Raw genomic sequence first — 11,558 nt, 5'->3', positions numbered from 1 at the left:
TAAACCCAATGGTCGCGCCCTTTGCGTGTGGATAATCTGAAATTAGTCGTAAAAAAACGACTTCAGTTTCCATATATTGCAGATCAATTATTAAATTAAATGGGAATTTACACAATGTCCACTTTTGTCAACCCATTGCTGTATGAGGGCCTACCCGCAAGGTCCGGGTCGTTGGGGCAGCCGGGGTTTAATTGACCAAACTTCCCAATCTCTTACAACAAATAATCTGGATCAGGTAATTGGTTTTTAACCCTTTTATCTGGCAACAAAACTTGACACCTTTCTTTACAAGGAGTCATGTTTGCATTGACCACAATACCTGCAATCGGAATGCAAACAAAAAACATAACTCTGATAATGTATGCACTGTCCTTGAAATTGATTGGTCCACACCCGAGACAGCTTTCCTTAGAGCCTAGTCTCACATGATGTTTGACCAAATGACGCCAAATGGCGTACAACTCAAAGACAATGCACCATCAGAGTATGAGAGCTCGGGTTAAGCATTTACACCATTGGAACCTCCTTGCCAGTAGCAAAATATGATAATTGTTTTTTACCCTTTTATCTGGCAACAAAACTGACACCTTTTTTTACAAGGAGTCATGTTTGCATTGACCACAATACATGCAGTCGGAATGCAAACAAAAAAAGGCGTCAGTTTTGTTGCCAGATAAAAGGGTAAAAAAGCAATTATCATATTTTGCTACTGGCAAAGGAGGTTCCAATGGAATCTGGATCAGATCAAGAACCCCGTTGCACTCTCATCAACTCCAGCTTCCATCGGAGTGCTGTTTGTGCCTGGCCGCTGCACGTGGTAGGCATCTCTCTCTCTCACTACTCAGCAACTGTTTTCACACAAACAATACAGACAGAAACCATTGTAATACATTTACGCTTTTAAGTTTAGCTGTACATTGTGAATACGAAGTACATGGGTATATATATAGTTACATGCTATAACACAATCAGCCATAGATCGGGAGGGGTCGTGGTTCAAGCGCGGGGTCAGAGGTCGGCAGGAAGCGCGCGGGGTCAGAGGTCGGCAGGAAGCGCGCGGTGCTGGCGGCGATGGCAGCAACGCGGCCTCGATCCGCTGCTGCCCTTCGCTCTGCTCAGCTGCAGCTGCTGCTGCCCTTGCTGCTGCCCTCGCTGCTGCTGCTTCCTGTGCCCGCGGACGGCACGGAGCTCACGTTCGAGCTGAAGGACAACGCGAAGCAGTGCTTCTACGAGGAGGTGCAGCAGGGAGCGCGCAACACGCTCGACTACCAGGTGCGATGGTGGCGGCGTGGGCTCGTGGTGGTGGTGGCTGTTGTGGTGGTGGTGGTCGTGGTGGTTGTGGTGGTGGCTGTGGTGGTTGTGGTGGTGGTTGTGGTGGTTGTGGTGGTGGTGGCTGTGGTGGTGGTTGTAGTGGTGGTGGTGGTGGTTGTAGTGGTGGTGGCTGTGGTGGTTGTGGTGGCGGTGGCTGTGGTGGTTGTGGTGGTGTGGCGGCGGTTGTGGTGTGGGGAGCGGTAGCGTGGCTGTTAGCGCACTGCGCCACGAACCAGACGAACCGAGTTCGATTCGCTGCTCGTGGCCACGAACAGCAGTGACGATTATCTTTGAGCCGGTCCTGGGCCTCCTCCCCGAGGTCGACTCAGCCTCAAATGATTACCTGGTGCGGTGTGTAAACATCGCCACTGGGGAGACAAAGGCGGTCGGTTGGGGTGCTGGCCACCTACCCCCTCGTGTGCCGTGCCGGCCTTCATAGGTGCTAAAACAGCACTTGCCCCAAGAGTCCGTTTAGGCTACACGGGGGATCTTTGTCTTGGTGGTGGTGGTCGTGGTGGTGTCACTTCAGAGGGAGTTTTCACTCCAGATGATGACGATGGCGATGTTCCGCGGGTGATTTTCTGTAAGGAATTAATGGGTTATGAGTGGTGGTGGTTGTGCTGAGGGTGGTTACAGTGTGTGAGGTGTGGAGGCTACTCCAATTTGATGTACGTGTGTGGTTGTGAGATGAGATGTCTTTGTTTGTTGCTTATCCAGGAGGGCCGATCGAATGACACATTTATCTGGCTTAAAATCTTGATTTGAAGCTTTCGTGACTGCAGGAACCATACTCTTTGGTTCTTTCGGTAAAGTCACTTAGGTATTTTATACCTACGTGACTTTACTGGCTTAAAATGTCAAGTGTTAAATATGATTCACAATAAGTTTCTATCGCAACGCCCATACGTTTTGTTATTTAGCAAAATCCCAAGATGGGTTTGTGAATCGGGTATCTCGTGTCATCTCCCGATTGGTAGATACTGGTGCAGTGCTGTAGACTTTTGTCACCGCATGTAAAAAAACATTAATGTTATAGCGTCGCTCATAAGCAACGCAATGTGTGTATAAATTTACAATCCATAGTTTACATACAATGCTTCGGTTTTACTTGCTAAAACATTACATTCAATGTTCAGGCCTAGAGGGCCTGGAAAGGCAATTGGCAGTTCCTAAGAAGGCCAGCTTGAACTAGGCCATTGTGAAACGGTAGCCATGAGGCACGGATTCAACTGGCAGTTGAAACCTGTCACTGGAAGGTGTCGACACTTGCTGCCCGCTTGTGGCATTTCCTATTCACCGTTCTTCGTTCATGTTTCTGTATCAAGAGTTGTACTGCACATTTGAGATTCCCCGCAGGGAGCAGTGCACCACAGTGTGTTTGACAATGATCCCGGGGGATGTCCCACAACGATGTCGCTGTCTGTTTGTGCCTACTAAGGGGAAATACCTTTTACGTGCTCTGCAAAGAGCGTTCGTCACATGTCAAATGGATATTTTTGTCATTTCATATGTGGTGTTCTCAGTTGTGTCTCGAGTGTGCTATCAGCGTCAAGTTATGAGACGATAATGTATTTGTATCTCCTCTAGAAGAGTCCATGAGCCCATGTTAGAGAACAGTCTGTGGAAGGAGATGTCACAGAACTGCTCTTCAAATGACCTTTTATCCACACTAGTTGGTAGAACTTGCGCCAAAGAGTGATGTTCATCACGTGACAAACCAGTATGTTTAATTCTCAAGAGTTGGAATTTATGTACGTTGAACTGAAAAACCCAATTTAATATGATGTCTTGATTTGAAGCTTTCGTGACTGCAGGAATCCATACTCTTTGGTTCTTTCGGTAAAGTCACGTAGGTATAAAATAAAATAAATCATGACGTTTCGGGCGCAACACAAGCGTCCATCATCAGGTGGGAAAGCGTGGTCTGCTGCTGAGGCAGACTGTTTTATGACCTTTGAGCTACACCCATTTCAAACCTTTTAAAACAGTCTGCCTCAGCAGCAGACCATGCTTTCCCACCTGATGATGGATGCTTGTGTTGCGCCTGAAACGTCGTGATTTATTTTATTTTATACCTACATGACTTTACCAAAAGAACCAAAGAGTATTAATGTGGTGTTTTTTTTTGTACAGCCATAGGTGATCAGGCTGCGACCATCAACATCACTGCACTTGAGAACCCTGTTTAATCACAGCAGCCTGGACATAAATCCATAATTTCAACATTGCCAACTCAGCACTGTGATCCTTGAGCCTCCCACCCTCTTAAAAAAAATCCTTATTTTAATTCTTGTATTATGGGTTATGGTGCGGTTCAATGCTGACCCAGTTGAACCTGTCATCTCACTGAACTTGTGAATTTGATTTAATCACATGCAGCTGAATCCCCATATTCAAACCCATGATTCGAGAGGTGCCCATGTCATTACTCTGACAGTCAGTCTTGGATTCAAAACCAGGACCCACAAGGCCAAGGTGGTCAAGGGAAACATCCATATGGTCGAGCTGAGGTCAAGACCAGTGTCATGGCTGGTTAAGTACCACAATTGCCTTATATCCTATTTAAATCTGTGTCAAGGGATATCTTCGATTGAGATTTTTATGAATATGAATCCTCTAGGTTTAAGCTGTTGTCAAGGCTGGGTGCCTTTTAAGTCAGTTCTCGGACTGAGGCGACTAACCGCAAGGCCAAGGATGGAAGCTGAGAAAAATTCTCGAGCCGGCCTCGAGAAAGCGAAAGACCGGTGCGGACCCAGTACCGCTGACATTTGATTGCACGTTTATTTGACGCAGGTGATCACGGGCGGGAACTACGACGTGGACTGCCGCGTGGAGGGGCCCACCGGCGAGATCCTGTACAAGGAGATGCGCAAGCAGTACGACAGCCACGTGTGGACCGCCGAGAAGAAGGGCATCTACGCCATCTGCTTCAGCAATGAGTTCTCCACCTTCAGCCACAAAACCGTCTACTTTGACTGGCAAATCGGGGACGAGAAACCCGTGGGCAAGGCCAGCACCAATGGAGCAGTCTCACTCACACAGGTGACAGCTGTGGAAGGCGACGTTCGTTAGATGCCAAACAATTATATTTCCTCAGCCTTCGCGACCCGATAAGTTGTCTTAATTTTGAATTACAAATTTATAAAAAATAAATCTGTTCCAGTTTTTTATGTTTGTATTCGATCGTCATCAAGGGCTTGTTTGTACTGTCTTGTATTTACTGTCTTGTTCTGTACATCTAGTCTTTCCTGTTAGTCTAGTTCTGTCCATATTGTTTATATTTGATCATTCTGTCTTGTTTTGTTTGTTCCATGAGCCTAAAGTAAACATTTGCATAAAACTTTCCTATATTGATAACCAGTTCTTGCATGCACGATGTGCTTTTATCTTGAGTGTGTGTGGAGGCAGTGGGGTAGTGGTTAGCTCCACACAGTCATGCCCTCTCTTCTCGATGCTTCTGAAATGTGGACTCCCCGAATGGAACATCTGCGCCGGTTAGAAACATTCAGGCTGGCCTGCCTACGATCTATCTTGGATTTAACCTGGTTAATGACCGGACACAGGAAGACTTCTTCACATTTCTGGCAAATCGCCTAATGAAGTTGGTTGTAATCACCAGCGAAACATCATACTCAAATTGTAAATGTTGTGGGTTTACTCTCCAACACACCGGTGTGCTGAAGTAGTTATTAATTGAAACTTTTTGTTTATGTGACAAACTTTACTAATTGGCTGTGTCGAGTGGTGGTTGGTTAACGACATTTACGTTTACACAATCTAACCCAAAAAAAACCTTTATTACGAGGTTCATGAAGAACATTACTGGGTAGTTGGAGGCAGTTTCCCTCCAACAACAGCGGAGGGCAGAGGAGCGACACTCACAACGAGCGGAGCTCCAGGTGGCTAAAACACAGCAAGTTGGCACAGTAGGGGGCACAGGTGGTGCATCTGCCAGTCACAGGTGGTGCATCTGCCAGTCATTTAAGTCAACCCATGGCACCTGGATCTGTCCCGTGTATGTATGTTTGTATGTTGAACTTCTTTTGCACAGTACGTAGCCAACCGTGCTAATCGGAGATGCGGGGGAAGAACAACAAACTGCGACCTTCCAGCGGGCTTTCAACACTTCACGTGGCCTCAAAGTGCACATAGCCTGGCACATGCACCATGGTGACATTACCGCCACTTCGTGACAAATGGCAGTTGTTGTTAGGTCTGAACCTGTTGACTTAAGTTTAATTTCTGGCCATGGAAAACACTGGTAACGAGTGATATCCGAACCAGTCTTCCCCACAAGGATTTCTCCGCAACTCTGGCTGCCGCCTGTTGATGCTGGTTGTAATTACCAGCGAGACGTACTCGAATTGTAAATGTGGGTTTACTCTCAAAACACCGGTGTGCTAAACTAATACCGAATTGGCATGTTTTGTTAACGTGACAAACCTTACTAATTGGCTGTGTCAGGTGTTTGCAGGTTTAACGATGCATTTATATCTACGCAATCTAACACAAAAAACCTATTATGGGCAGTCTTACCGCTTCAACAACTCCTGCGTGGTAAACTTGAGTAAAAAACCAAACCCCGTGACGAACACGGTGGATTGACAAGGGGGCTGCAAAATCTTGTGCATAATGAATTGAATATATTGTCACATACTCTTTGGTTCTTTCTTTGTTTTATTTTAATTAATTCTAACTACGTGACTTTACCGAAAAAACCAAAGAGTATGGCTTCCTGCAGCCACGAAAGCTTCAAATCAAGATACTGTATTGTCACATTTCTAACATTAAACAGAAAAAAGTGTCCCCAACTATGCAATCATTGTGCGCATTAACCAACTGTATGTGGCTATCTGGTGCTCGTGCCACACTTAAGGTGTTGGGAGTGCTCATTCTTTTTTCCAACTTTTTAGTACGTGTCTCCTAAATGTTTAAAGCGCTGTTAGACACATCACACCAACGTTGTAGGCGATTTAATGATGATTAAAATGAGACGTGTGCGAATGCCGGGTTATTATAGATTAATATTATTGACAATGGAAAAATCTACATTTTCCCGAAGGGAACATTAATTATGAAAATGATTTGTTCTCTTGTGTAACCAGCACGCTTCATGAATCGAATTACACTCGGAGACAGAAAGAAGAACATATGGAGCGGAGAACAAATGCAAATTCGAGGCATATTGTTCAATGTTAAGATATCTGAGCTAGGGCAAAAGGTGTCAGTTTTGTTGCCAGATAGAAGGGTAAAGAACCAATTATCAAGATGATGGCCAGTTGTTGAGACTCAACAGTGGCAGCCAAAAGAGGAAATGCATCTAACAGCATATCCATTGTGGAAATGGAGCAATAAAATAATCTGTTTTGCATATGCTCGATGGATTGTTGCATCGGGAGGCCATGAGAGATGGCGATGACTGGAGGAGGCTTTCATCCAGTCGTGGATAGGTCGCGGCTGATGATGGTCCCATACGTGTGTTTATGCGTGCACGTGTTTTTCTCACTTCCCTGCCACCCCGCCTGCCCCCCACGCTACAGATGGAGTCGGCCTGCGTGACGATCCACGAGGCTCTCAAGTCGGTCATCAGCTACCAGACGCACCACCGGCTGGAGGAGGCACAGGATCGCTACCAGGCGGAGCACCTCAACTCGCGTGTCACGCTGTGGTCGGTGGGCGAGACGCTCATGCTGCTCTCCGTGGTGGTCGGGCAGGTGATGCTCCTCAAGAGCTTCTTCGCGGACAAGCACACGGGCTCCTCGCGGGTCGGCCTCTAGCCCCGACGCGGGGCAGTGCACCGCTCGCTAGGCCGCCCGCACCATTTTGTAGCCCAAATGGCTTATTAAAAAGGTTAAATGTAATGGTAATTTTGTTAAATAGGTCTTTTTTGGAGAGCCAAAACATGCATTTTCCAAAAAATAGTTGGCTGTGCTGTTTAGCGCTGCTTTTGTTTGGCTGTCGGCCTGCTTTGGAAACTAAGCCATTGGCTTTGCTGAAAGGTCTGCAGAAAATGTAACATGGGTTATAGTGGTGTCAAAAACTAGAAGGACCGAGTGTGTGTGGTGTAGAGAAGCGCTGATGGTAATATTCATCGCAGTGCCTCCCATACCATGATCTGGAGGCACATTTACGTAAACACCAACCGAATGGGATAGAACGTGGCTGCTGTGGAATGTAAAAACGTGTGTGTTGTAGTCACGGCACAGCTGTTGCATTTACTACTAATTTGTGTAAAGGATGGCTATAAATGTCACTCTGTTTGCACTATTTGCTGTTCATCTTACATCTTGGAACGTTGACCCACTGTTTAAATTTTTGGCTGTGAGAAGTCAATAAGTTATTATTTAGAGGTTAACTTAAACAAATATTTATGTTTGCATTTTAAACATGCGCAGGACTCCCTCGAGTTGCCAGCCAGATGCTCCAGTTAATAAAGTTGTATTGGCTAAAGATATTGGTGGACAAAACTTTCGTTTGCAGTATATTACCAGCATGTTTTGATTTTGTTGCCAGGGTTGTGATATTAAATGCTTGTATTTTTTGGTGTGTTCTGTTTTACATAGTTTTGTGAGTGTGGAATTTAGCGGTTTAATATTGATGTATTTTAATTTGGTCAATGTTGTGTTTTCTCTGTGATATTTTGATAGGAAGCTTTTATTTGGATTTGATTCGCGGACAGATTTCCACTTGCTAATTTTCCCGGTATAATTCCAAATTATGAACGTCGCTTATGTAATGAAATTCACATTTCAGACAACAGTTTTTACATTTCGCATTTGCAATGTTGACATTCATCAAAGGTTTGGCTATATTGGCGAAAATCTGACTCATCTTTCTGCAAAGCATTGTGACCTTTTTATCAAATGTCAACAGCCCTAACACGACCTTAAAAAATGCTTTATTCTGTTTCATATGTTTGGGTTTTGATCACAGCAAAGGTCACTCTGCTGCTCCTTGCTACTGAGAGAGAGCTCATTGTACTTCGCAGTCACCTTTGATGTTTGATGGCATTATCATGGCCATGGCTACAGTGAGTGACCCAGGTGAATTTCCTGGTGAATTTGGTGAAACCGGTAATAAAGGTGCTTGTCAATGGGCGTTACACTCCTCCTGTCAATCGGCCGTGGAATGCAGAGCACATTCACCAGGGTCCAAGTTGATGAATGAAAGAATACATTTTATTGATTTAAAGCAAGGGTTATGTTTTCAAGAAAAATATCATATCTCATGATAAAAAAAAAACCTGGATCTTCGTCCACCATCTCCGAAAAATAATATGACACGCTCACCGTATATAAAAACGCTAGTTGGTTGGAGCGTGTGGGTAATGTTTAAATATTAAATATGTTCACGTTAACACATCAGATGGCTTGTGAGCGACCATTTGCTACACTAATCAGCTGGGGCGAGTTAGCACCCAGCTTGGATCTCCACAAAAGGGACAATTAATTGCGAAAGTCGTTTAAGAGTGTTTTTTTGGCTATTTGTGTTAAATAACTCTTTTGGTACTGTGCAGTTACTGGATGCTGCTTATGTAGCATACATAAGCATCTTAACCACAACAGCATTCATTGTTGCCTCCAACCCAAACCCATGCTCAAAGTGCACCCTGACACAAGTCCAGTGTTAGATGCCCTCTAGTGCTCAGACATCGAAAGCATCCCGAAGAAAGACATCTGGGCCTAATTGGGTTGAGGTTCATCTCGAGTGTAAGCCCAAATATCTGTTGCACTGTCGAGCTGAGCAATAAGATGCAGTGTGGTCAATTGAAGTACTGTAAAATGTACCATGTCAACAGATAACTTGTGTACTGTACTCTCAGAGCGCAAGTAAAGTTTTGACACTTCTATTACTGTGTTAATATGCTTTATTGGTCTGCTGTGTAAAATATACTTAGAGTACACACTCAACAAAACAGTACTGTCATTGTTAAACACAATCCATACACTTAGATATCCAAGACCAAAGACCGTTAACATGATTCCGATATAATTTTTAGCAAGATTTATAAATAACCTACTTGTGTTATTCATTTTAAGTGTTTCCAACAGCTCTGCCCAGACCCAGCTTTCAGGTTAACTTTTAGACCCAATTATCGTTTCATGGGTGATTTGTAAACCTGTGCCCTCGGTCAACAAAGTGCCTCGTACAAAAACAAAGTTCCTTCTACACTCTCGCATCTCTTCCAATAATACACTAGGATACCGCATTGCACAGTCCCACACGTTCCCAGCACAGCATCGCACCCCTTCCCTTTTCTCTCAATAGCCACGCATTTTACATTTCGTATGCGAAGATATCTTTTAAGGTTACAGAAGGATATTGCAGGGGTGGTCACGTTTCGTTCCCGGATTCAAATCGGGAGTTTCCTAGTCACCAGATCCATCTCCGTGCGTGAGCAGCAGCTTCATCTGCTCCACCTGCATGGAGTGGCGCCTTGGGAATTTTTTCTTGCCCTTCACCTCTTGGTGGCTCGGCGAGCAGGGCAGCGTGGGCACCCCAGGTTTGACCGAAATCTGCGGTTGTTTGCAAAATCCCGGGGTTGCCTCGGAGGCGCTCGCACTAGCAGTTGGAGTCACGCTGATGGGTATAGGAGGCAGGATACTGGGCCGACTGTGCGACAGTTGCTCCATAAGGACGTTGGCACCACCGGACCCTCTGCGCTCGGTGCTCGCAGCGACCAGAGACATCTGTTCCGCCGGGAACCCAACTCCACCAGACCCCCGCCTCTCGCCGCTCGCTGGAGCCATCGGTGGCCACCAGCCATCAAGCGAATCACGCGAGCTTGACATGTGCCGTTTCCTTTGCTCCATCGCAAACCTCCCCGCCAAGGTATGTACTGCCATCGGCTCCGCCTGCAACTGCGTGTCGGAATGGTAGTGGTTAATGCCCAGCTGTCTCTGCCGCAGGATTTCTTGCAGGCTGCACACGGGTGGAAGCGTCAGCGTCTCTGTGAGTTCTTCCATGGGAAGGGTGTTCCTTCTCGCCATCTGCGGCGACCTGTGACACATGGACGACGCTGCTCTGCTGGAAGGTGGCCGCCTCTCGGCCGTGTATGTGCCCAGAAAGGTGTCGTCCGCCACATCCATGCTGAAGTGTCTGGCGAGCACGCTCGACCTGCTCGTGAGCAAAGAGCTAAAGCTGGAGGAGAATTCCTCGTCCAGAGACACGATCGCCTTCTTTACGTCCTCGCCATGAGCCACTGTCTTTTGTAGCTGCGGCAGCAGCTTGGGCGTTCCGCAGTGCTTCGGTGTACCCTTCCTGCCGCAGACGCCGGCTGCCGGGAGGCTCATCAAGGACTCGTCCTCCGTTGCGGTGGCCAGCGAGTTGGAGAACGTGGGCCGCAGCTCGATGTCGGAAGGGGACATCACCGGGGCGAACCGATCGTCAAAGTCGGCGGGCGAAGGCGGCACGTTGAGGTACTGCTTCGTGGTCTTGCCGCCCGAGGCCGACTTGTCGGTGGTGATGATGATCACGTCCTTGCCCTTGGCCTTGCAGGCGTCCAGCAGCACCTTGAGGGTGTCCTTGTCGTCCGTGTTGATGGCGTAGACGAGGGCCGAGGCTCCCGAGCGGTCCTCAAGGCTGGGGTCGGCGCCGCCGGCGAGCAGCAGCTGCGCCAGCTCGGCGCCGGCTCCGGCGATGCACGCGTGCATGAGCGCGCTGCGCCCGCACTTGTCCTGGATGTCGGGGTCGGCGCCGTTCTCCAGCAGATAGGCCACCATCTTGGCCTTGGCGGCGCTCTGCGCGTCGGCGTGCCGGCTCGTGCAGGCCACCATGAGCGGCGTCTCGCCACGCTCGTTGCTCTCGTTGATGTAGGCGCCACCCTCGAGTAGGAGGCGCGTCAGGCGCAGGCGGCCGAGCAGCACGGCCCTGAGCAGGGTGCTGCCGTCCGTGCGGATGCCCCCGCACTCCTCCATGTTGCTGCAGCCCCCCCCTCGCCCCACCCGCTGGGATTAGTCTCGCTGTGCGGTGGCCGGGCCGATGGGTGTGCGTGTGTTGGTCGCCAGGAGTGAGCTGTATCGGGGTGGGTAGCTCGCTGTTGCGGATGATAAAAGCAGCAAATATGCATGTGAACAAGACCGATGTGTGAGTGCAAGCCACCGTCATGAGATCATTTACACATCGTCATCATCACAATCTATACATTTTCCAGAAATGTGTATCATCCATCCATTGTCTGTCAATCACCCATGATCCATCCATTATCCATGATCCACTCATGATTCAGCAATTGTCTGTCATCCAGC

General features: G+C 47.5%; 2 protein-coding genes across 2 annotated transcripts; one reads left to right on the top strand and one right to left on the bottom strand.

Annotated features, from left to right (window-relative positions):
* The first annotated feature begins 1,030 nt into the window (after positions 1–1,030).
* On the top strand, positions 1,031–9,160 carry LOC144731581 (transmembrane emp24 domain-containing protein 7-like). The gene is made up of 3 exons (XM_078612739.1): positions 1,031–1,272; positions 4,105–4,353; positions 6,852–9,160. Exons 1-3 carry the CDS (start codon positions 1,072–1,074, stop codon positions 7,086–7,088), a joined length of 687 nt encoding a protein of 228 aa, XP_078468865.1. The 5' UTR covers positions 1,031–1,071; the 3' UTR covers positions 7,089–9,160.
* On the bottom strand, positions 9,161–11,228 carry LOC144731580 (ankyrin repeat domain-containing protein 34C-like). The gene has a single exon (XM_078612738.1). The coding sequence runs from the start codon at positions 11,226–11,228 to the stop codon at positions 9,681–9,683; it is 1,548 nt and encodes a 515-aa protein (XP_078468864.1). The 3' UTR covers positions 9,161–9,680.
* Positions 11,229–11,558: the final 330 nt, after the last annotated feature.

Source organism: Lampetra planeri, chromosome 39 (genome assembly GCF_965212315.1).
Source record: "Lampetra planeri chromosome 39, kcLamPlan1.2.h2, whole genome shotgun sequence".
NCBI classification, from domain to species: domain Eukaryota; kingdom Metazoa; phylum Chordata; class Hyperoartia; order Petromyzontiformes; family Petromyzontidae; genus Lampetra; species Lampetra planeri.
Note: the sequence above shows the minus strand (reverse complement) of the source record. Positions and strands in the feature narration are given on the sequence as shown.

What these genes read in the sequence shown, in the direction of transcription:
- LOC144731581 (XM_078612739.1), top strand. Translation starts at nt 1,072, where the DNA reads ATGGCAGCAACGCGGCCTCGATCCGCTGCTGCCCTTCGCTCTGCTCAG. An exon ending in GCAACACGCTCGACTACCAG is followed by an intron (nt 1,273 to 4,104) that starts GTGCGATGGTGG and finishes TATTTGACGCAG; the next exon opens with GTGATCACGGGCGGGAACTA. An exon ending in GAGCAGTCTCACTCACACAG is followed by an intron (nt 4,354 to 6,851) that starts GTGACAGCTGTG and finishes CCCACGCTACAG; the next exon opens with ATGGAGTCGGCCTGCGTGAC.
- LOC144731580 (XM_078612738.1), bottom strand. Translation starts at nt 11,228, where the DNA reads ATGGAGGAGTGCGGGGGCATCCGCACGGACGGCAGCACCCTGCTCAGG.